Source organism: Colossoma macropomum, unplaced genomic scaffold (assembly GCF_904425465.1).
Source record: "Colossoma macropomum unplaced genomic scaffold, Colossoma_macropomum, whole genome shotgun sequence".
In the NCBI taxonomy this organism is placed as follows: domain Eukaryota; kingdom Metazoa; phylum Chordata; class Actinopteri; order Characiformes; family Serrasalmidae; genus Colossoma; species Colossoma macropomum.
Genome location: NW_023494784.1, coordinates 1,931,110 through 1,957,352, shown reverse-complemented (window position 1 = coordinate 1,957,352; position 26,243 = coordinate 1,931,110). Strand labels below are relative to the sequence as shown.

The 26,243-nt window shown below is 40.4% G+C and overlaps 2 protein-coding genes across 2 annotated transcripts in view; one reads left to right on the top strand and one right to left on the bottom strand.

Annotated features, from left to right (window-relative positions):
- mospd2 (motile sperm domain containing 2) overlaps nt 1-1,375 on the bottom strand; it is a 42,646-nt gene extending 41,271 nt beyond the window's left edge. The window contains exons 1-2 of the mRNA XM_036575633.1: nt 1,279-1,375; nt 1,127-1,184 (exon numbers count right to left, since the gene is read on the bottom strand). Of these exons, the coding sequence (XP_036431526.1) occupies nt 1,127-1,184; nt 1,279-1,311 (91 nt within the window). The 5' untranslated portion in view covers nt 1,312-1,375. The remainder of the gene's footprint in view (nt 1-1,126; nt 1,185-1,278) is intronic.
- Nucleotides 1,152-24,278, top strand: fancb (FA complementation group B). The gene is made up of 11 exons (XM_036575619.1): nt 1,152-1,244; nt 3,087-3,299; nt 3,566-4,534; nt 9,584-9,733; nt 10,052-10,144; nt 12,360-12,488; nt 13,213-13,388; nt 17,272-17,654; nt 19,510-19,750; nt 21,053-21,449; nt 23,410-24,278. Exons 3-11 carry the CDS (start codon nt 3,647-3,649, stop codon nt 23,413-23,415), a joined length of 2,463 nt encoding a protein of 820 aa, XP_036431512.1. The 5' UTR covers nt 1,152-1,244; nt 3,087-3,299; nt 3,566-3,646; the 3' UTR covers nt 23,416-24,278.
- The last annotated feature ends 1,965 nt before the right edge of the window (nt 24,279-26,243 follow it).

Sequence of the window (26,243 nt, the reverse complement as noted above, 5' to 3'; positions counted from 1 at the left end):
AAAGGTGCTGGGCTGTTTTCAATGACCTAATTCCAAACAACTTAAAGAGGAATTTGACCGATTTTTAAAAATTTCTGCATAATTAAAATGGCTGACATATAAAGTAAAATGCTCGGTTTTAGTGAAAGTGAGAACTGTTCACAGTGGTGGTGACAGAAACCAGACGTGCTCTTCTAAAAGCTCCCTCACATAAAGTTATTCCATGAAAAGCTCAGACATCGTTTTAAGGTAGCTTTAAGAAGGTTTTGGCCTACAACATTCATAAAAACTCAATGGCAGAAAGCTTGTAAGGCAAAAAAGTCCCCTGGGAAAACTTCTTTTAATTCTCTCATCATCAAAAGTCCATATAAAAACTCGTGTGCAGGTGGTTTTGGAGAGTGAATAAAATGGCTATATTTGTGTTGCAAGCATGGTGACCCCATTCCCATCACCACCACTGTGAAGAAATCCAAGTCATTTAGCTTCTCCACAATGAACCCTTTCACATTAAACCACTCTGAACGGCTTTGTTTACATCTCAGCCACCGACTTATGCAGAAATTATGAAAATTCTTTTTTAAAATCATGCCTCGCTTGAGACTAACATGGAATTCACAGTGTCAGTATTGACTTTTCACCCTTTTCCACTGAACAGCTAGTGGTGCAACGTCATCTTGCATCACTACAGTGCTGGGTAATGACACATTAACCTAATCAATGCATTACTGAACAGAGGATGTCAATAGTGTATGACTATGAACATTATGAACGTTTTATATCCTGTATTCACCCCCAGCACTCATTATAAGAGCAGCCCAATGGCATTAAGCTTACATGTAGTTATTATTGTATAATTAAAGCTAAAAAATCTGCTGTTAGGCAAAACAATATTGTATAATCTTACCACATCTAACTAACTCTGTCTTCAAACTACTGAGAAAAACAGAAACTTCACTTACATGAACTAAAGCTAATGCAGAGAAATGCAGAGAATGCCAGGCTTGCTACTGTATCAAGCATTGTCTATTGCATTCAGTGAAGCAATTCAGATCACTAATAAGCCAATATTAGAGTTAATATTGGTTTTAATACTCATGTGTTGGTCTGGCTGATGTTAATCTATAGGGAAAGTTAGCTGACAGCTCACCTTGAACGTATTCCTCCTTAAATCTCTGGCGCGTTTCTCGGATCTTGCTCTCGACATCCTTTTCGGAGAGAGGGAAAGAGAGTTAGTGCGATGTTTAACGGGTCGGAAATGCAGTCAGGTCGGTATATTTCGATAATTTAGTGTCCGAATACCTGCTCTGATTCAGCCTGTCCGCCGTCCGCCATGTTAGCTGTACACTGACTGGGCAGAGTTTCCTCAACGGGGAGGAAACCGCGGCCTACCGGGCGCCATGTTGGCTCCGAAAGTGTTTACTTTCGTTCACAATTTTGGCAACATAATATGTATTATACTATCTAATATCCAATAATTCCCAATATTATTTTAACCACGGAGGCCCTACGGTAACATGGTGATTACTTTTAATAAGGTGTGGCCACTAATACATTTACCGAAGCCACAAATATATTGAGGCCAAAAAATAACATTGAGGCCACGAGTTAAGCTTCCCATAACGTATAGCCTCATATAGTCTTAATATAGTAATTTCATGGACACAATATATTAATTTGTGGCCTCAGTATAGTATAGGCCTCATGGGCTATGTTAAGACGTGGCCTCAGTGTATAAATGTGTCTACGTCTTATTAAAAATAATCAAAAAGACACCATAGGGGCTCCGTGTTTAACTTAGCTGTTATTCTTTGTTTAGGCAAATAAAGGTAAAACGAAAAAAGCGACCGGTGCCCTGTGAAACTGGAGTCCACTGGACGCCATCTTGGCTCTGGCTACCTGAAACTAGCTGGCTATGACTGAAACTGCTGCGCAATGGGCGACATGTTGGCTCTAAAAGTAGTCAGTTTTAGGTTTTTGTTAACATTTTGACCATATGTGTGTGTGTCTGTTTTCCGTGTGTGTATGTGACTGTTATTCATTCTATGCTGATGTCAGTAAAGGGAAATAAATAGGAAAAAAATAGGACAAAGTATCTAGGTGCAAGTAGTCAGCCTTGCATGAATTCCATGCTGGTCTGGTGCTGGTTTAGCTGGTCACCCAGCATGGACATACCAGCATACCAGCCTCCTAAACACAACATGTGCTGGTTTTGGTGGTGATTATCTTAACAGCTTTCATTGCCGCTGACCAGCATACCATTCAAAACACAACATATGCTAGTTTTGCTGGTCTGTGCTGATTTTAAGGAAATTCCACAAACATTGTACAATTTCTTCATAATTCAAAGTCTGAGATCTAAACAAAATCAGAGTGCTTCGATGTGAAATGGTTCATTATACTCAATTACAACACCCAGCATGTCTATGTTTTGGGACAAACCCTTCTAAAACTATCATAAAACAGTGTCTCAGACATCAGGCAGTGTGTTTATAACCATTTCATGTAAAAAATGTGAGGAAGCTTTTAGAGTCATTAGACTTTTCAGACGTCCGGTTCCTATGACCGCCACTGTGAACAATCAATTCTGACTCTGTATTTCTAAAACGGAGCATTTCAAACCACTCTGAATTACTTTCATCTTAACCATTTAATTATGCAGATTTTTTTTATCGATTTAATTCCCCCTTTAAAAATTCTATATACTGTTTACTCTTTTATTTACAATCTTACTGCTTGTGTGAAAAATATCAAGGTCCCCGAAATGCTATATATGTATATATTCACATGCCCCCAGTGTTAGTTTGATTGTTATTTAGTGGATTCAAAACTTTGTCAGATTAAGGGGGGGAAAATAAAGTACCTGTCTCTGGTTGTTTCCGAAACTGCAGCCCGCTGGGGGCCATCTTGGCTCCGGTTTCCTGATAGTGGCTGGATAAAGTGGAAACAGCAACTTTGTGAGCGCCATCTTGGCTCTAGAGACGCCAAAACAATTCCAATGTTGTGAATTTTGAGTCGGGGAACAAAATTATCCGTTTAATGCGCTGTAATTTATGGAACTACGTTCTTTCTTTTGCGTTTTAATCCGTCAACGCAGCTTTTTAAAATAGAATCAACGACTTTTACAAGAGGAAGGCATCAATGAAGTGGGGAGACGTCGCCATTCCGGCTCAAAACAGTGCTGTAGCTTTAAGGAACGTCGTGACGTGGCGCCTCTCACGTGACTCACACAGTGGCGCGTTTGGCGGGCTTCGTTTGGTCAGTGAAAACAAATGGAGCTCGAGCGCTCAGGCATATGTTGAGGTAATGTGAAAAATATGAAGGTAATGTATAAAATATCCCCACATATGATATTTACACATAGTTTCTCACACATTTCAACGTTAAAGCCGTTTTATGACTAGTTTGCTGTGTTTTTGTGGTTAGCTGTCCAGTGAGTCATAGCCAGTAACACCAATTTAGAGCATTATTAAAGATGAATAAGTGTAAATATATTAATATGTTGTTATTTTTGGAGACTGAGGTGTGCTTTATACTTTATTTGACTCGTTGATTAATCCCATTCACACTTTTCCCACCTTTTTTGCAGCATCTTTAATCAAAGAGTGTTCTTGATGCTATTAGACTTACCACTTTAACTGAGAGACTTTAAGACTTTAAATCAGTGGCCATGGCACCTGAGCAGCAAATCCGAATCACCTCACTCTGTGGAAGCCTCTTCGTCGTCCAGCGTAGACGTACAAGTCCAAAAGGGTCCGAGATCGCATTCTGGAGGATGGCCTTCGGCCAAGACTCTGGTGGCTTCTTCAACAAGGATGGCCGAATCAGCTCCGTGTACAAGAGTGCCTCCAGAGACGTTGACGTAGTTCATTGCACCTCAGCTGTGGACATCAAGACGAGGCAGAAGGTGCCTTGCATTTTATTGAGGCAGCGCAAAAAGGCGAGCCAGGGCTTCAAGTACATGCTTTACTCTTTGGACGGTTCAACCAGCGGCAAGCTCCACGTAGAGCTTGTGCTGCCTTTCGAGATAGACGATCATGTCTTGATATTCTGTGGGCCCACTTTGGTGTGGAGTCACGAGGACAGGGTCTTCTGCACTTCCTCAGAACTTGGTGGGGTGGTAGAGGTCCCCATTCGTTTGAATGTCAGCTTCATTGGAGAGTTGCCTCTTTGTCAAAGAAGAATAGGCGTTCTAGGTTTAGAAAAACAATCAACCGGGGAAGCCACCAGGGGAAACAGACTCCTCCTGTACTTCCTTGAGGATGGCAGAACCTTCAGCGGGACGTGCCTTTTGCCTGAGGCCTACAGCTCGGTCGTCCAATGCATGATGGTGCTCTCGGCCAAAGAGGCGGACGGGTTGCTGAGGTCTACCGTCCTGGCCGCCACTTGCAGGAAACAGCTGGTGCGTTTTGAGAACGGGTTACCCGAAGATGTGTGTGTTCTTCCATACGAGCACCCTCGGAGCATTCGGATAGTCCACATTGGAGATGGTGGCTGCATCATTGCCGTCGTTTTCGACCATGGCAATGTGTGTGCAGTGTGGAAAGACAGTTTTAAGGTAGGTTTTCGCTCTTAACAGTAGAGCCCACACTGTAAGCCCGGATAGGTTGAACGTTCTTTAAAAAACCTGAGGACACTGGTTGCCTTAAAAAAGTTAAGTAATGTGTAATGAAAACTTGAGTTAGAATAACTGTAATTTTTGTGTTAGTTTAACATAAACGCATGTTTGTGCAACTTGGAAATCCTAATTATTTTAAAGCTACGTTCACATTACAAGCCTCGTTGTTCAAATCCGATTTTTTGCTCAAATCCGATCTCTCTGACTCAATGATTCACACTCGTTTAGGTAAGCGACTCAAATCTGTCATTAATGTGACGAACCGGCGTCCTGAAATGACCCTCATGAGCTCATCCTACTCAGTAACATCATGTGAATGATTCACGTTCTTCATCAGCACAAACTCAGATCAGATTTGAAAAGATCAGATTTGTGTCCACACAGCTCTGAAAACATCAGATCTGAGTCACATTAGGGCAAAAAATCGGATTTGTGCCACTTCAGCCTGGTAATGTGAACGTAGCCTAATTTAACGTTTTGAAATTGCCATTTAATCATATGTTTCATTGGGTAATTAAGAAACTTTTTCTAATTAAGTGATACTGACCACTTTGTCAAACACAGTAGGGTAAACCCTTAGTGTAAACGTGGTCATCCACCAACACAGACACCAATTCACCAGCAAAGAGAGCGATAACCTGCACTTTTAGCCAACAACACAAGGTCAGGCAGCTGAATAAAGAATATATGAAAGCATACGCCTGAGGAAAGGCAGCCTGGGTGGAATGAAAACACTGACGGTGAGATAAACAAATGGAAAGAAACACCCAGTACGCAAATAGACGGAGCCAGGAGCCAATGGGAAAGAAGTACGTTTTATCCAACAAGATCATGTTAACAAAACAAACGTAACTGTATTTTACAGCTCACTTAGTTTCACTAAGTTTCACACATTTGTCCAGCAACTTTAATGAGAAAGAAACATTAAAACCAACAGAAATGTCATTTTTTGACTGTAGGGTTTTAAGGCTGCCATGGCAACAGACTAAACTAAATAGCAAAGTTAATTCAACTCAAAAATGCCATTTAAGTGTGCAAAATCATCAAAAACATTTCCTTAACTTAAAACTTTGAGCAATATGTGGGATATACTGAGTTTTATGTACAACAGACTTAATTTATTTGAGTAAAAACACAATGCAGGATTACAGTGTGACTGATATTCCATGGTGTAGATTGGTATACTGAAGGAAAATAAGCCATTTAGAGTGAGGAAACAGCATTCCCAAATAAACGAACTAGGGCTGGCCCGAACAGGAATTTACACATTTTGAATACTCGTTTCTGAAAATGACCCACAATTTTAAAGATGTTCCTCACTGCTGTTAAAAATATATCTAGTTGGCAGCAACAGCGTATAAATAGTCAGGCTGAAGCCCAGCTGCTCACTCGTAATCTTAGAGTTCATATTTTGTAGTTGTAGAGTTCATAGTTCAACTTTAATGATGCACAAAAAAGGCTGTAACGAATTAGAATTTCCTTTTTATTTGGCACCATTGTGGTTTCAGTTTTAGTTCTTTTTAGTTAGTTGCTTTTATTTATATTATTGAGTTGTTTTAATGGGCTAGTTGGCTTTTTATCATGGAAAGCAGCAGTGAGGGCAACAAGCAGGTCGAGTTGAGCTCCGTCATTGCGAGTGGAGTGGAGGATTGAGAAGCTCCTGGAGTTATTGGCTCATCTGAGGAGGACCACCTTGGAGGAGGCTTGGCAGATACCCCCAGTCATTCCTGCTTTTTCATCCTCAGTGGGCGAATGGAAGGCGGTGCAGTTTGTTGTACTATGAGCCAACGTGAGCTTGTGAAGTATTCAACTAAACCATTTTCCATATTTTAACAGTCAATTTTAGGTTAAAACTTTTTAATAAATTAACAATCACTGTTGTTTTTAAAGGTCTTTGCTGATGAAACGTATTGAACTTTAAGTTACAACTTTAGCTGCTTGAAAAAAAACACAGCTTCGAATGCTAAATATAGATTTCGTTATTCCATTATATTCATTATTTCATTATTATTATTTAATTATTTTGATTATCACTTCCACACATTCAATGTGCTCTTCAGCCTTCAGTGCCTTTAGTAGTAGGGTTGCAGCATATATTTTCACTTATAATCGAGAATTATTTGATTAATGTTCTGCCTTCTTCAATTTCTTCTCTTTTTACTGCACGCCATCATTCACAGTTCTGTGTTGCACCAGTATCGCCACCTACACTTCCTGTGGTGTATTACAGTCTGTCAGAATGACTGTGTGGATCATATGAACATTATAGAGCACTTTTATTTTTTCTCCCCTTAAACTGCACGTCTATTATTCAGTTATTAATCAAACATAAGTACTGCTTAATAATTACTTTGGAATTTTATGAGCTATGTAGCTATGAGAAGAATTGATATGTGGACCCTTTAAAATCTTTGAACTTCAGGCTTATTAAAATTGAGACATTCAGTGCAATTAAGATTTATTCAGTAACTACCTTTGGAGCTTAGAGGGTTAAGTACATAATAACAAAAGACAATAAAAATGTTGTCACCAATTTTTCAGAAATTGTCATCAGCTACTAAACAACTTTGACTGATTGTTGCAGCCCAGTTTAGTAGATCTAGGCCTGATTTTTGGATCTTGCATCATGATTTTCCCCCAAACTTCAAATATAGCAATGAAATAGTGTTTCTTTTTGGCAGCAACCACAGAAACCACTGCTTCAAGGCAAGACACAGTAGAAAATTTGGGCACTGAGGTGCTTCCTTCTTTAGCCAGCTCACGTCCACTGAGTTTCCCCAACTGCTCACGTATTACATCATGCTGTTCAGCGTCGGCGGCGCTCATGCTGGTTGTTTACAGCGAACAGCTCATTTTTTAGTACTCAGGGATCCTTTTTTAAGCTTTTCCTCTTTCAAGCCAACCAAGAAAAGATTCCAGGACAGAGACGTGAAAGCTTTCTTGAGAGGAGAGTGGTTTGAAAGTGGCGGACGGCGTCTGAATTTTATTCTGGTCACACTCTCGGATTCCGGGTTTACGTGTTGACCGTGCCGTCCCCTGAGGCCATGTTCTGTGGGGCATCGGACGTCCGAGCGTCTGAGTGCTAATGCATGTCTTCTGACAGTCCCCTGCTGGCTGTAGATTGGAGAAAACGGCACAAGCCTACATCCCTCTGTTCTCTGATGATAATCCATTGAAAAAATACCTCTAATGTAGCCGATCAATCAAGACTGATCTGTGGGAGGACTGGCATGTTCAAGAAAGAATCAACAGGAGAGCCACATTTACAGCAAATCACCAAAAGTCTATTATCCATTTAGGAAATCTCTCAAAAGTCTGAAAACTCTTGGTCAAATTAGACGTTTTGTTGGTTTTCTAAGGGAAAATAAGTTAGAACACACCAAAATATTACATTTTTCTGCCAATTTTAGCACATGATTGCTGTTTATTTGCGTTTGTATTTGAGTTTAAAATATTTAAACAGTCAGTGTAAATGTGCCATAACTTTTGCACAGGCCACATTTTATTTTTTTCCCAATATGATCAAATTCAACAAGTAAACAGCCTTCAAATGTGCAGAAGTGTGTTCTCTGTGTAGGACGTGTAAGCTTATTTTCACTTAAAAAAAAAAATCAAAACGTCATTTGACTGGGGAGGCCAAACTTTTGCACAGGCCACGTTTGTTTTTTTAGAACTTATGCTAATTTATCTTCCTGCAGCATGCAGCACCTCCCTAAAATGCAGCCAATACAAAGTGATGCATGAAAACCTTCCTGTGTTACTTGATGTAGCCCCTTATTTTTCTTTGCCACTTGCTTTTATAGAATCTTGTGCACAGTAGTGAGGTTGGTGGGGCGTTGCCTCACTGGATTGACCCCGTGATGCTGCATGTTTTGGTGTCTGAAGTTTGCTTTGTTAGTTTTAGCACTGGAGCCTGTAGAGTTAGAGTTGTTATCAATAGACTTGATTATGTGGTTTCTGACTCTGTATGAGGCAATGAGTGAGTTTACATGCACTTAATAATCCAATAACTACAGAAAATCAGATTTTGTCAGTAATCTGATAAACACATTTACATGCTCCCGAGTAATCAGATAATGGGGAAAATAGGTCTATATGAGTCAGGCAGTGATCGGATTTCTGCTTTACAACCAGCCAATAAACTCACAGAAGAAGACGTGATGTAAACGTAACATACAACTCAAACTTCATGCCGCAGCTTTTTTTAAAACATTGTGCCACTTTACCTGTAACTATAAACATACGTCATTTAGAAGGCGAGGAATATTTAAATCCTTCACTTCATCAAGCATGTAGTTGTAAAAAGTATAAAGTATTTCGCTGCATCACTTATTTCCGGTACTATCGTCTGTTTTCACACATGCTCAGACTGATCTGAAAGAAATCTGAGTAAGAGTTCACATGCACTGAGAAATCTGATTACTGAGTTAAAATACAGCCTCTTTATCAGATTTCTTAATCAGATTTCTAGACCGTACTCCGTTCTAATAAATCAGTGTGCTGTTTACATGTCCTTTTAAATAATCAGATAACTGCAGAAATCCGATTATGATTGGATTATTGAGTGCATGTAAATGCACTCACTGTTATCTGTAAATATGAACTAAGGTATATTAGCATAACTAAAAGACAGTAGCAGCCACCAGGAAGCCTGAATTTTGTTTATAGCTAAAAGAATATCATCCAGTGTTAGAAACCACATAATCAAGTCTATTGGAGACGGTTTGAGGCAAGTGTGATTTAAGCCCAGTGCTAATTGGTGGGTTAGAAGCTCCCATGACTTTTCAGCTTCATTAGCTTCATAACTCCAGTGCTAAAACTAAAGAAGTAAACTTAAGACACCAAACCAGTTTGGTGTAGTGCATCACACTGTAAAAAGGTTTTATATGAGCCATGGTCAATAAAAACGATCCACCCAGCATGTATGCTGTACATAAGCCTCCAGCCTGTGTTAATTTAGAGTGATGTTTGTGCCATTTATCCCACCAGATTGCAGCCTGCTGGACGGGGGTCAGTGACCTGCTGGTAGACGACTTTGTGGGCTGCGGATCAGAACAGATGCTGCTGCTGTTTGAAGATGCTGCAAAAGAAGTCCTCGGGAAGTTCCTCCTCACTGACCTCTGCGGTGTCCATTACTCGGTCAGTCAGCCACATTGGTCATGCATTAGTTTTGGTGCATGTGTAGATGCAAGGTAGACCTACATGGTGTACTTATGCTTAATGGTATTGTAGATACAAGGTAGGCGTTTCTGACAAAGTGGCCAGTGACGTGGAAGCACAAGGTGGGTGTTTCTGATAAAGTGGCCAGTGAGTGGAAGCTCAAGGTAGGTGTTTTTAATAAAGTGGCCAGTGAGTGGAAGCACAAGGTAGGGGTTTCTAATCATGTACATACATGCATAACTCCATTTAATTGGCACATTGGTGTAAACCACGTGTTCCCTGTTTGTTTCCTCACAGTGTGGAGGAGCGGAGAGTGAAGACCTAAATCAGAGTGATCCAGCCCAGGAGAGCGTTGTTCTGACGGTTAAAGCCTTAGACTCCAGACTGCAGGTACACTGGGCCCACGTCAGCTCTGTTTGAATACACTCAAATAGACTTCCTCATGTGAGTTCTGACAGTTATACATAACATTATACAACAGTTAGTTCCAGCCAGAGGCTCAAGACATTTGACCGTTTTTACTTCTTACTTTGCCACAAACAGAAAATGGACACTTTTAAGATCACATTTGACCGACAGCCGATTTGGTCAGACTCTGAAGATGAGACGACACTAAATTCCCAAACTGTCATCACCACTGAGCAGCTTTTCAGTCGCCAGCTGTGACAGAAGAACAGCTAAACAACATGAAATCAGCCAGAAATGAACCCAATACCATTCGGCAAACGAGTAGTCTGATCTTCAGAGTCTGACCAAATCAGACTGAGCCATAAAACTGCCGCAATATCAAGTTCAGCTCAGTTTTGTCAGTTTTTGCCAGATCAGTATTAATGTTGTTTTGTTCCAGCCAGTCTGTAAAGCATCTTACAGCCCATTTAGTTTGGCGAATGGTGTTGGGTTCATTTCTGGCTGATTCCAGGTTGTTCAGCTGTTCTTCTGTCTCAGCTGCCGACTGAAAAGCTGCTCAGTGGTGATGACAGTTTGGGAATTTAGTGTAAGGAGCTGGAGAACGAACTGCCGGCTGTGCAGCGAGTGGGCGGAGCTCATTACTCTGACGTAGCAACAAGCTGCTCGTTAAGGAACTATAATTTGGTGAAGGAACTGCGAACATTAAAACATATTAAACGCCGCGTTCACGGCCCAGTTTATTAATTTATTACTGTATTTATTTAACTGTTGTATTAAAGCAATAGAACACTCGAGGAGTGTGTTATCGCGAAATAACATCTCGGCTGTGATGATCTACGGTGAACAAATCACAGCCGTGATGTTATTTCGCGATAACACACTCCCTCTCCGGTTCTGTCGCTTAATTAACAACTCCATGTAAGCTTCCAAAACTTGCCCTTTAATCTGCTTTTCTCAATCAGTCACGTCCAATCAATCCCAAGTGGTAACTTTACAGGGGAAGGAAAGAACTTCCATTCGATTATTTAATGCTTTCGGCTCCTAATGTGTTCTGCCCCAATTAGTCACTAACATCACAAACGACACCTACCAAACGCAGGTAAACAAATCACGTATTTATATTGGTTTTAACCCTTTAACAGGCTGCTTAATTGCACGGTTACATACATTTCACGTTGTAATCTGAAGCACAGGGTGATTACAAATCCATCTCCAACTGTACTGATTGCAAAGAGCATGTTAATCAACATATATCCACAAGGGGCATCTGTATTGTTTGAAACATGACAAACAAGACAAAGTAAATAAACAGAGGTCGTCATTACTTTACCCACCGATTCCCCAGACATCAGGTACTTTAGGCAAAATCTCAAATGTCAACAACATCTTCTGTATTATGATGATGAGAGTATAACATCACCATCGTGCTCTTATAAATATCTGTAAGCCTTGTTAAACCTGTGTAACCATGGAGAAGCACATTACAGGTAGTTAGCCTACAGCTGTGCTTTCTGCAGCTCATTGGCCGTTAGCAACAAGTTCCCTCCACTGTTTGTTTATGTTTGCTTGTGTTCTTTGGCTCCTCTTATCTCTCTAGTTGTGTGCACGACGTTAAAAAGTGTAAATGTTTAATTGCGTTTTTTATATGTAAGCACATTATGTTTCTAATAAAGTGGCCAGTGAGTGGAAGCGTGAGGTAGGTGTTTCTAATATAGTGGCCAGTGAGTGGAAGCACAAGGTAGGTGTTTCTAATAAAGCGGCCAGTTAGTGGAAGCACAAGGTAGGTGTTTCTAATAAAGTGGCCAGTAAGTGGAAGCACAAGGTAGGTGTTTCTAATGAAGTGGCCAGTGAGTGGAAGCACAAGGTAGGTGTTTCTAATAAAGTGGCCAGTAAGTGGAAGCACAAGGTAGGTGTTTCTAATGAAGTGGCCAGTGAGTGGAAGCACAAGGTAGGTGTTTCTAATAAAGTGGCCAGTGAGTGGAAGCACAAGGTAGGTGTTTCTAATAAAGTGAACAGAATGGAAGATTCAAATGAGATGCTGATGAATAAGAATCTGGCCATGTTTACTAAAAGATTATAAAGATGAACTAAAGACGTTAATAGGATTGTTATGTTGATGTGATGGTGATGTATATGGTTGTGTAGTTCTGCCTGGGGTGACTTTTTCAGGGATGTCTCCCTGTTTTTGACCTTTCAGAGCGGCCTGGCCTTCCTGCAGGAGCTCCAGAGAGATTTGAGTGTTAAAGAGAGAGTTTTGCAGCAGTCCGTGACGGCCCTGGCTGATCTGGTGTCGGACAGAGAGCACGTCCCACCGCTTCCACAGCAGGTTCAAAGCTGTCAGCTCAAATACACATGCTACACATACCACACAATAAGAGGCAGGGATTGTTTTATCCATATATGTACCTGAAATTGTCATGTCAGATATCATCAGTGTGCTAAGGCCTAGATAGTGTGTGGTAACATCTTAAAGGGCCCATGTTCTCATTTTTCTCGTATTTTATTTCCACTTATTTTAGATCCACTTATGACCTCTGTGTGGTTTTAGGTAGCAAAAACATTCATAATTCATTTTTATGTGACTACTTTCCATTATGTGTTTATCCCATTCACACATTTTCAAAATGAAGGTTCTTTAAGGGTTCTTTAGTAAAGAAAATGGTCCTATATAGAACCATGAACACTCAAAGAATCCTTTGCATGATTAAAGAGTTCTTTGCTTCATGAAATGGTTCTTCAGATTGATGGAGAATGTGCTGTAGATGCTTCTATATGGCCCAAAAAGGGTTTATCTGTTGGTACAAGCTTGACATTGTAACAATAGCAGAACCCTTTTTGGTGTTATATAGAACGCTTTTCAAAATGGTTCTATATAGAATACAGAATACAGTGCATTCTCCATCAATCTGAAGAACGATTTAATCATGCAAAGGGTTCTTTGCGTGTTCATGGTTCTATATAGAACCATTCTCTTTACTAAAGAACCCTCGAAGAATCAGAGTGTTCAACAGGTTGTGACTGAGCCCTGGTGGCCTTTAACTGTGTTTCAGGAGGGGCTGGTGTGTCTGTGGGATGAGGAGAGTGAGGAAGAGGAGGAGGAGTATGTTTGGAATGAGAAGATGCAGATGGAGACTGAGGAACGTCCTCCTGAAGTGAGGAGATTCTGGCACCGAGTCGTCGGGGAGAGCCTGGTCCTTGGAGTTCTCTTCACACCAAACACTGATGCGTACGTAATCTTCTCAGTCACAGATCGTCAATTCAACAAATAAACAAAAATACTGAGTGTTTCCTCTTATCCCAAATGTAGACATACACCGGTCAGGCATAACATTATGACCACCTCCTTGTTTCTACGCTCATTGTCCATTTTATCAGCTCCACTTTCTATATAGGTGCACTTTGTAGTTCTACAGTTACAGACTGTAGTCCATCTGTTTCTCTGATACTTTGTTAGCCCCCTTTTACCCTGTTCTTCAGTGGTCAGGACCCCCATGGACCCTCACAGAGCAGGTACTATTTGGGTGGTGGATCATTCTCAGCACTGCAGTAACACTGACGTGGTGGTGGTGTGTTAGTGTGTGTTGCGCTGGTCTGAGTGGATCAGACACAGCAGTGCTGCTGGAGTTTTTAAACACCTCAGTGTCACTGCTGGACTGAGAATAGTCCACCAACCAAAAATATCCAGCCAACAGCGTCCTGTGGGCAGCGTCCTGTGACCACTGATGAAGGACTAGAGGATGACCAACACAAACTGTGCAGCAGCAGATGAGCTATCGTCTCTGACTTTACATCTACAAGGTGGACTGACAAGGTAGGAGTGTCTAATAGAGTGGACAGTGAGTGGACACAGTGTTTAAAAACTCCAGCAGCACTGCTGTGTCTGATCCACTCATACCAGCACAACACACACTAACACACCACCACCACGTCAGTGTTACTAATTCTCTTTTTTGGGTGTGAATTGATTCTGTTGTGTTGGTTCAGCTCCTAGACTGCTTTGCGATTGCTGCTCTTTGCAAAATTAGTACATATAATAATCTGTAGTATAGTTAAAGTATACAGAGAACAACAAAAAATTGCATGGAAATCCCTTTTAAAATATCCTTTTCTTTATTTGTTTTTTGAAAATTGTATTTTTAAAGGAACACATTTCAAATCCTACTTATGATGTAAGGAAAGAAAAGTATTTTAAAGCACTGACTTTTAATATTGCAACTAATGACCTTGCGGGACAAAGAACCAAAACAAAAACACAAGCGCAAGGCAGAAAGCACATGGCTACAAAACAGAGCAAGAAGCAGACACAGGAACAAAGGGGAAACGTGACAGGTGACACCCGACATGCTCAATCGAGTATCGCCCTGATGTTGTCTGTACAGCTGGAGGAGGTTCATATCGAGCACTTGTAAAGTTACATAATAGACTTTATGCTCATTTAAACCATTTAGTTTACTGCATTGTTCTGTAATGATTTACAAGTGAAATAAATCATTTTGAAACTGGATGAATCGTTTTGAATCACGCTGTGTTACCGTTTCCAGTGGCTGTACTGTTGTGGCCCTAAAACCTAAAAGCTGGTGTAACTGCTCCTCTGAATACTGACCGGGGCTTCATATCAAGCTCTGATTGCAGTTCTCCCAATGATGGCCTGAAAATCGATTCCACATATCATAGCACTGCTTCGGCCTGCGTTATTGGCTTCACTCGGCGTGATGCTCGCGCTGTCTCGTTGGCTCTGAGATGAAAGATTTTAACCCAAAGAAAGAACTAACTGTGTCCAGTGTAACATCCTTGTTCAGCTTAGCGCCGGGGTGGGCGACATGACGTCATATTATAATACTGTGATAGATTACATCCCGATACTCTTCTCTGAGGATGTGATGGGCATGGACAGTACGTCTGTAACACGGCACCACTGCATTGATCATTAAAAAAGGACAGATTTAGATCAATTAACGTAGTAACTGATTAGCTGATTGGATATTAGCCCATTATGTCAGTCTTTAATTTATTTTAAGGAGGATTTTTCTTTCTGTAACGTATTTGCTTGATTAAAAATAAAAATAATTTGTTGCATTGTCTTGTGAGAAAAAATAAACACCATTGGTACACTGCCAACAGCATCTAGCAGCCATGTAATCGTTGCTATGGTAATGGCGTCCAGCATAAATGGATGAGGATCAAAGGAGAGCTTTGGCATTATGTATATATTTAAATTATTTATTTTTAGCTCACTTAAATTGTGAGATAAGTCTCAGTTATGGAGTTTGTGTTCAGAAGTCTGCCATTCCAGACTGGTTTCCATGGTAACAGACAATGAAATAGTCGCCTTCCCAGCTCTCTCTCTCTCTCTCTCTCTCTCTCTCTCTCTCTCTCTCTCTCTTTCTGTAAGTGTATGTAACAACCCTAAGCCCTGTCATGCTTTATTTTAGGCCACATATCTAAAGGAGCTCCAATCTGCCATCCAAAAACAGCGCAGTCTCCAGAAAAGGCTTCACTCTTCTTCCTATTCTGACACCGAAACTACACTCAAGTTTTGTATTTGATGTTCGTTAATGACGCCTTTAGAGGGCGGCGCTGAGAAACGTTTGTTAATTCGATGTTTGTTAATGACGCCTTTAGAGGGCGGCGCTGAGCGGCGTTTGTTTATTTGATGTTTGTTAATGACGCCTTTAGAGGGCGGCGCTGAGCGGCGTTTGTTTATTTGATGTTTGTTAATGACGCCTTTAGAGGGCGGCGCTGAGCGGCGTTTGTTTATTTGATGTTTGTTAATGACGCCTTTAGAGGGCGGCGCTGAGCGGCGTTTGTTTATTTGATGTTTGTTAATGACGCCTTTAGAGGGCGGCGCTGAGCGACGTTTGTTTATTTGATGTTTGTTAATGACGCCTTTAGAGGGCGGCGCTGAGCGACGTTTGTTAATTCGATGTTTGTTAATGACGCCTTCAGAGGGTGGCGCTGGGCGATGTACAGTGATGCTTTAAAAATATAGTACTGATACACAGAAACTGAAGTACCAGTTTTTTTGTTGTTGTTTTTTGTTTTTTAATTAATTATTAACAGTTTTGTTCATCTCTGATGAGGCACCTAGCACTGTACAACTCTCTGTACATAGTTACTAAATGTAATGTTGTAAAAGTACGATTTTTTATGTTTAGTCTGATTTCGAATTCTGTTTTCTGAAAAAGACTGTAAAGTGAGATGAACTTTATTAGATAAAATGAAGTTGTTTTTATTTTGTTTTGTGGTTTGTTTTTAGAGGCACAAACAGTAATATCGCAATATATTGCAGCACTCACCTATAGCGTATAGCAAATCTTTGAAAATCACAATAGAATCGTATCATGGCCCAAATATCGTGCTATCATGTCATGAGGCCTCTAGTGATTCCTAGCCTGAATACGTTGATGTGTTGGTTGATATTTTTTAGAATGATTACTTTTTTAAAAGAGTGTGTTTACATGCACTCAATAATCCGATAACTGCAGAAAATCTGATTTTGTCAGTAATCCAATCAACACATTTACATGCACTTGAGTAATCAGGTAATGTGGAAACTCTGGGTGTACATGACTCAGACAGTAATCGGATTTCTCCTTTGCAAACCAGCCAGTAAACTTACAGAAGAAGACGAGACGTAAACATAACGTAAAACTCAAACATCGCGTCACTTTGCCTGAAAATATTAACCTACATCATCTAGAAGAAGAAGAATATTTAAATCCCTTTATTTCGTGTTTGGTTTCAGCGCCGCTCCAGCAGTGTTTTGCTGCGTCTCACGTCGTTCACCGTCTGATCTCGCGCAGACAGAGAAATCCAAAAGAAATCAGAGTAAGAGTTTACATGCACTGAGAAATCTGATTACTGAGCTAAAATCCAGCCTCTTTATCAGATTTCTTATTGGATTTGAGATCGGGGTATGGTGTTTACATGACCATTTGAATAATCAGATAACTTTAGAAATCCGATTACGATCAGATTATTGAGTGCATGTATGCACCAGCTAGATTGCTGTTGGTGACTTTATTAGTGTGTATGCTAACACCGTCCCATTTCCGGTTATAAATAACAGTGTCTCTCTTGGCTCTTATGTCCTGCTCTGTGTCTCCCAGGTCAGAGGAGAACATGACTGCATCTGTTCTGTTGGAGCCGAGCGGTGGTGTAACGGCCAGTGTAGTCCAGAGCCGGAGTAAAATGCTGCCGTATCCTGAGCTCCTGTCCACTGCAGCCCTGGACCCTCCTGCTGCTAAAAGAAGCAGGACGCCCGTTGGTGGTTCGGAAGCCCACAGACCCCCACAGCTGGCTGTGTTAACGGTTACTGACCTCACACCACTGCTGACCTCCAGCAGGGTCACTTGCTCCATCCTCCTCCATTCTCCAACATCTAAACCAGGACCTGCTGTGCATCAGTGTGGTCGGGTCAGTCTGGATATGAAGGACGTGCTCCAGGGGGCGCTTCAGCCTCACCTGCTGACGGAGTGCAGTGTCAACTCAGGTAATGCGTGCATGTGAAATTACAGTAGAAGTTAAAAGTTTGGACAGGGCTGCAACACTGCAGTGCTAACAAGCCACCGGTAGTCGTAGGCATGACTGTGAAGATCTGCTACAACACTCCAAGTGTCCACTAGAGGACGACCTAGAGCGACTGCTTATATGATATGAGAATTGTAAGGCAGCACCGATTTCCATTATTTTTCATGTACATATCTGCCAATGCTGATGCATAAATGCAGAAACTGAAATACAGGGTTGTTCAAAAAAGATTAATCCGATTTCAAAGCACCATATTTTTACAACCGTGAGGCGCCGAGGAACCAATCACATACCAGTTGTAAGAAGGGGTCATAGATTTTCTGACTGTCAGTGGAAGATGGCTCCCTTCAGTCTGAGAGGAGATGAGACCCCTGAGCAGAAAGCATTCTGCGTTCTCCACTTCAATAAGAGTGAATCCGTCATAACTGTGCAGAATGATTTTCGTGGGCAGTGAAGCTCCAACAGCTCAGAGCGTTCGTCGTTGGTTCCACAACACTGGATGATCTCCGAAATCGCACTGAAAGAGCCGTGAGTGCAGCGACACCCGACATGCTCAATCCAGTATGGGATGAGTTTGACTATGGTGTTGATGTTGTCTGTACAGCTGGAGGAGGTTCATACTGAGACCTTGTACAGTTACATAATAAACTTTATGCTCATTTAAACCATTTACAGTTCACTGCATTGATCTGTAATGATTTACAAGGGAAATAAATCATTTTGAGATCGGATGAATCTTTTTGAATCACACTGTATAACATTTATTACGGTAGATTTACAAATGCAGATATTTTAGCGTAGCAACCCAGCGTCACCTAAGTGTCATGAAATATTGGTCTGTCTGATGCCGATAATTTGTCAATAAGCAGTCATCTACAAATATCTGTATACCGGTACAGTCGTGTGCAAAGGTTTGGACGTGTTGATTTTCTACGTGAAAATAAGTAAATTCATCCTCTATAGAGAACACACTCAATGCAGTTACTGTTTATTTGCTGGCATAACATATTAAAAAACATAAAATGTGGCTTGTGCAAAATTTATGGCACATTTTATAGGTTTTTTTTTTCAATAATTAGCAAATAAATATAAAATATCAGATTTAATTTTGTTCCCTATAGAGCCCATGTGTCAAATGTGCCAGATCAGGCCTATCCAGACTGCAAAAGTATTTTAGTTTTCTATTAATATTAGCCCGTTTAACCACTGTCCCATAGATTGTTGTTGTGAAACCTCAATTCTACACAATTCTATGCACTTCCACACCAGTCATATCACCAAAATGCATTTCAGCTGCAGTTCAACCGACATAAACACCTACATAAGCAGCTCAGCAGCTCAGAAACTGAGCCCAAGTCTTAATGAACACGCAGCAAAGAAAAGATGCCAGGTGTCTAATTCAAGCTAGCAGGCAGGTTTAGAAGACTGAGCACCTGGGGACGGTTAAATTTCGAATATTTCAAGTGTTCATGTAATATTTCAAAGTCTGCAACAGGTGTCTGTATTTTACCGCTGAAGTTTTTGAATATTTTGAATAAACAATAACACAACATTAATTAAAAATGAAGTAAAAACAACTTTTTTTTCTCTGGCCCACAGATCTGATGAGATTTTTTAATATGGCCCTTTTACTGGTTCAGTTTGATCCCCCTGCTATAGATGATAACTTAATTTGTTAACTTTTTTTCACTTAGAAAATCAGCAAAACTGGGGCTGTTCTAACTTTTGCATACAGCTGTGTTAGCCTGCCTCAGAGGTCACCATTGAAAATCAACACTGTAGTTAATTGTGTCTGACCGTTAGTGTCCATGTTCTAGATGAGTCCAGGGAGGACCTCCTGAGCCTGCTGGCAGCATTTGAGTCGTGGCTGTTCCTCATCGAGAGCTCGGAGCACACAGTGGTGGACGTGTCCGGGTGGCTGGTGGACAGACTGGGGGCTAAACCGGTGGGCGTCAGTCCTCAGTACCTGCTGATTAAGTCTACACAGCCGTCCTCCGCCCTGCTCTTCCACTGGCAGCCCTGCGGCCCCTTCCAGGCGCTGCTCCGAGTCCACTGCAGGTGAGAGCAGCCCGGGAACCAGCCTGAGGAGCTTTTTCTTTCTTTTCTTAGTCTGAACTCTTATTATCGAAAAATTTAAATACACTTTTTCATTGTGCTGTAATTACACCGAAACTGATCTCTGTGATTATGGCTGATTATTATGCTGCTATACAGTTTAAATTGAGGCTGCTCTGATACAGAACCGACGATGGAGCCAGTACTGGCACTTAAACGCAGCATTGGCATTGTGATGGGGAGATGTAAACGCGAGTAAATGGAATGTACGCCTTTAGACATTTGGATATTTAGTACTGTTTTTTAGGATCTAGCATTGTTTTTAAGTACTTTGTACATTTTACATGTATTTAAGTAAATAGAATAGTAAATAAAGTAAATAAAATTAGTAATAGTAAATACTAATTTAAATGAGTAATTTAAATTACTATAAAATACTTAAGTAAACAGTAATTTTACATAGCAAATATCATTTCATACATATCATACAAGGTTTTGTTCTGACAACAGCTATATATATAAGTAATTGCCATTCCTTCAAGCTTAGTAGTATGTTGTTGTTACTATTTCTACTGTTATTATATATGTGTGTATATATATATATATATATATATATATATATATATATATATATATATATATACAAACACACACACACAAAATGATAACATTGCAGGAGATGTAAAAAGCTACTTTACTTTTAATGTAAGTCAATAGAACCAGACTTTTCAAAGTCATTTTGGGTCATTCCTTTTGGTCCATTCATTATGAAATACATTCAAATTTAAAAAGTGTGTGTATATATATATATGTGTGTGTGTGTGTGTGTGTGTGTGTGTGTGTAATAATGCAAATAGAAGGACTGATAAACTAGTTAGATTAGACAGAGTTTGTATCTCAGTATCGGCCGATTCTTAATGATCAGGTATTGGCACTGGAAGGGAAAAAGTGGTATCGGTGCATCCCTGATTAAAACAGAATTATGTAAGTAATGACATTGTTTGTAGTGTAATTAGTAAATTACATGTACATTCTTTATGGGCAGGTTTTCTTTATTCAATACTGCACCCACAGCAATGCCTTCATCAAATTCAAATAATAATAAAATGATAAAATCTCCTCTTCTATTTACAGACACCGATGTGTGGACTAAAAGTTTGGAATCTGCACTTTGACCACAGTTTTTCCACTTGTAACTTATTAAAACAAGTCAGATTTGTGTAATGAAGTTACAGAGTGCTGTTGTTGTTGTATCAAGTGGTTCTTTTTGAGTTTAATTAAATAAGTGCTGGTTTTTGTTTGCAGTGGTCAGTTTGCCGTTTTGCGTTTCTTGGACTCCCTCTGTGAGTTTCTTCCGGCCTCTCATGACATCCAGCCCCTCAGGAGCTCTGCCCGTCAGGGGGGCAGCCAGGACCTCGCCTCTTTCCTGGGAAGAGAGATTCGAACGATAAAGGAGGGTGTGGCCTCCCTCCTCTGTGATGGACAGGACGACCAGAGGTTTGGGGGTGGAACTTGGAGGGATTCCGCCTCTCCAGAGCGGCTCCACCGCTGCAGGGAGGAGTGGCAGAGAGAGCAAGAGAGAAGCAGCAGGATGCTGCGCCCCCTGGTGGACGCCTCACAGTACCGCAGGCTGGTGGACAGCTTGATTCAGAAACAGCTGGATGGAGACATCGCCGCCCTAGTGGAGGCACAGAATAGTGAGGTAAGGGACCAAAAGCACGATTGAAAGCCATATTACTTATATATGATATGTAAATTGCATTTTAATGTAATCGGGGGTTTAGGGAAGCCTTTCAAGATGTTTTTAACACAAATGATCGTTTTCTTTGTCAATATTCAGTAACTTACCATATTAACAAAGAGGGGTCAACAAACGCTCCAGGGCATCAAATTAGAAGTTTCTCAGTGTTTCTATTAACAATTTTGCGATAATCCAGCACAGAAATCCAGTTCAAACACTTCCTGAATCTGTAGAGTCGCCCTTTCCATTCCATCGTATCTCGAGATCATACGAGACTCACATCCGGAGTTATGAGCCTATGAAGAGGGGCTGAGATACACGTCATCGGCCTCTCACCGTGTGGAACTGGTGGATTCATGTGTCCGTCTACATTCTGTGTGAAACTGACCAATGGACACTCAGGAAATCACTAAGCACTGACCATCACGCCGGAAACCCTTCATTCTTCATTCAGTCCACATCGGAGACTCATGTGAAATGGCGTGTAAACAGTTCACAGCTGCTGAAGTTGCTGCAACTATTTTATTCATACATTCCACTACTTTATGAACTTTGGTGAACCCATTTCAAGCACAGAAACAATTCGTCCACATGAGTAAAGCTGTGTTTTCATAAGAGAGATTAAGAATTTCTAAAACTGGACTGTTTTTTTGACGCTGCTCACTTATTTCTGGTACCACCATCTGTTTTCGCACATGCTCAGACTGAGAAATCTGAAAGAAATCAGAGTAAGAGTTCACATGCACTGAGAAATCTGATTACTGAGCTAAAATACAGCCTCTTTGTCAGATTTCTTAATCAGATTTCTAGACCTTACTCTGATCTAAGAAATCAGTGTGCTGTTTACATGTCCTTTTAAATAATCAGATAACTGCAGAAATCTGATTATGATCGGATTATTGAGTGCATGTAAATGCACTTCACTGCCACCATGGAAATAAAGCCAAAGGCCACGCCCTGTTCTCCCTGTGTTTTGATGTCAGCACTCATCAATACTCAAACCTTTCAGGTGTTTAAACCACATTTGGACCAAAAGAGTTTCTGTGCTTTTAACAGTAGTTTGGAAAAAAAACCTGCCAAATCATTATTTAGCCTCTTTAACTCCTTGAGACCACCGGTGGTTCCAAAACGCACTTCATCATATTCTTCATAACTTTCATATTTCATAAGCTACATTCTAAAGGTGGGGGTCGTATGAGAGCTGTAACTGTCTTCTATCCAGTCAAATAGATGGGTGATGTCATTTTAAACCCTTATAATAAAAGAAGCTGAACTCACAGTTTTTTTTCTCTACTGAAAGTCGACCCATTTTTCACAAATCTGGGCTATAAACTATAAACAGATGGCGTCTCTTCAGTGAGCTGCTCTGTAAACATTATTTTTATAAAATAATACAAAGAGCACAAAGATTTTTGGCTTTCAGCAGTAAATTGTAAGCATATAGCAATATGTGTGATCATAAAACACGTTCTGTTAATTTGAGGGGAGCTTTACCAAAAAAAATTAAAATTTATTTCATGCAGTTACTGAATGATTTGCCTTATGATTTGGTCATGAAAATTCAGATGGAAAAAACAAAATATACCCTGGAGAATAAGAGGTTAGGCAAAAGCTGCTTCATACAAAGGAAGGTACTTTGATAAATATGAGGATAAATACATACAAAACATTAGAGCTGCTTTACGATAGAGCTGCTTTATGATAAACTGAAACACGATTTATTCTTACTTCACTGAAAAGAAACAGTGCTGAGAAAATTTCAAAAGAAAGCGAGGTGTCTCCAAACTTTTGACTGTCTGGTGTTGCATCATTCAACTTTAAATAACTCATAACGTGTAATTCTGTCTTCGTGAATAATTGGAAATGGATTATTGAAATGCAATTAAAGCATTATTATTAAATTGTCCTAATCTGTCCGTAGGGCTGAATCTGGTGAGAGACGACGCCCCGTCCTCCGGTCGCCACGGAGACGGGCGGTGAAGCCCGGTCCTCGCTGAGCGATTTTTCTGCCTTGGGGTTGTTTTTACGGTGAGGCTGCTGGCAGCGTGGACAGGCTCTCTGCCGTTTCCCCTGAGCTTCACGGCTCTAATACTTCACCGACGTTTTTCTGAGAAAACACTTAAGCTGCCCTCGGGACTCAGGCTGCTGGAGACGACCCCGTCAGCTCTCGTTCTGCTGCGTGTCATCCACCACACGCACACAGAGCACAGATGGTAAAGCGATGGTTTGGCGAAAAATCGCATTCACCCAGTTTTTCTGCCTTTCTTCAAATGCAGTGGATCAGTTTAGTGTCTGAAATTTGCTTCTTTAGTTTTAGCACTGATGCTACAAGGGATGCACCGATCCAGCTTTTGCTCCCGATACCGATTCCGATACCTGAACTGAATACCTGATACACATCCAATTTATTTTTCTTCAATTTAAAATCAGCAAACCTCATAAAATACGCTGTTACAATTAAAGAGTTTATTCCAAAATATGATGTATCTGCTTTATGAAATGTTGGTAATTAAGGATTTTTTAATTTAGGCGCTCTGGACAAGTATTTCATATTCAGCTATATTCTTCTGATTCTTCAAGTCACCTTATTATCTTAAAATCACCCCAAAGTTTAATGTTTTAGCCTAAATTAAATTAAAAAACATGTATAAGTCTGAAATTGTTGGTGAAGCTGGTGTGAAGTACAACAGAATTAGAAGAGTGCTGGAGTTTTTAAACACCTCAGTGTCCCTGCTGAGAGAGCTGTCGTCTCTGACTTTACATCTACAAGGTGGACTGACAAGGTAGGAGTGTCTAATAGAGTGGACAGTGAGTGGACACAGGGTTTAAAATCTCCAGCAGCACTGCTGTGTCTGATCCACTCGCACCAGCACAACACACACTAACACACCGCCACCACGTCAGTGTTACTGTAGTGCTGAGAATGATCCACCACCCAAATAGTACCTGCTCTGTGAGGGTCCATGGGGGTCCTGACCACTGAAGAACAGGGTAAAAGGGGGCTAACAAAGTATCAGAGAAACAGATGGACTACAGTCTGTAACTGTAGAACTACAAAGTGCACCTATATAGTAAGTGGAGCTGATAAAATGGACAATGAGCATAGAAACAAGGAGGTGGTCAGAATGTTATGCCTGATTGGTGTATATTGCTGTTTCAAATCAATACTGTTCTTATGTTATTACGGTAATGTTCCATTTTCACTTTATCAACATCATTAAAGTATAATATTTGAAACAAAAGCTGGTGTTAATAGTATTTAAGCTCTAGCAACAAGCTAATGTTACCCCAAGCGCTTGTTTCTTCTCCTTAAATGAGCGTGTCTGTAATATGATAATCCATAACCATTATCTGTATATAGATCGTTTATTTCCATTAATAACAAAAAGTGAGATTTGATGTGATGCATTTTGGAACAGCACCATCTATTTTAGAGTGACTTTGTCTAAGAAACCGTATCGATAGTAGATGGGTCACATCTGGCCAATACCCAGTCCGTTTAATATGGTCTCTATCGGTGCAGATAACCATCATTACTGTTTTGATACAGCAAAAAAATGAGTGGCTGAAAAAAGTGTCTTACGTTATTATGGTAATGTTTTTCCTTTTTTAGTTTATTACAGCATTTATTACATTATAAAAGTATAATATTTGAAACAAAAGCTGTTCTTTATAGTGTTAAATGCTTTAGCAACAAGCTCATTTAATGCGCTAGCCACAAGCTAACATGCTATTCTATGATATGATACATTAGTTTATCCCTACTAAACATGTCTTGGCTGGTCGACCACGTTTGAAGTAAAGGGGGGGCTGCAGCTGTGGAAATCAGATTTTTTGCCTAACTTCCTTTCAGAGTGGACTAAATGAGTTGCGGTCACTGTGGTTGAAAATGCAGAACACAAATGCGAAATGCAACATTTACCTGATTTACTGCGGACTGTCTTCTGTGTAAAACACACTGAGAATGTGTTCCCCTCTTTTACTGTGGTTTGGAACAGGACTGTAACCCATATATTCTGCTGTCGGAAGAAAACCTTGTATCTCCATCTCTGTCATTTTTTAACAAAATGTGAAAATGCCTGTTGCTCTTTACATTGTGTACCAATTTCATGATGAATGGACCAAAAGAAACGACCTGAAATGACTCAAAAAAATGTCTGGTTCCATTGACTTACATTGAAGTAAAGTATGTTTTTTCCTTCTCCTGTATAGTTACCATTTTGGAGATACGAGCTTTTCTTCCAGCAACAGCGAAATACATGTGTAATTGGTAAACTAATGATTACTAACTTTTCAAAGTAGGGTTAGGCAAGTGGACGATGCCATCGTTCGTCATCAATGGCTGACAGACATCACAATGTTGAGCCATCACCGTGATGCCACAACCCTCCTCCCCCATAGTCCGGTCCACACCGACAGCACGGACGCTTTAGTCAGAGGACCCTGTTTACAGCCTGACTTTACACCAATTATTCATGCTAATAAAATCATTTCATTTAAACTGTTTGTGTTTACACTGAGAGTCAGATACAGACAGAGGGTCATAAAAGATTCCCTTTTCACAGCAACGTCTAATGTAGTTTTTAAACCAGAATTTCAGTAACGCTTCTTGTATTTTCACCATGGTAGCTAACTTAGCATTAGCTATGTTAGTGCCACGCTAGCGGGGTTAGCTCTGCACTGTTTGAGATTTTTATGTCAGCTCTAGTCTAAAGACAGTTTTAAGTTGTAAAAGGCATGTACGCAACTTTCTTT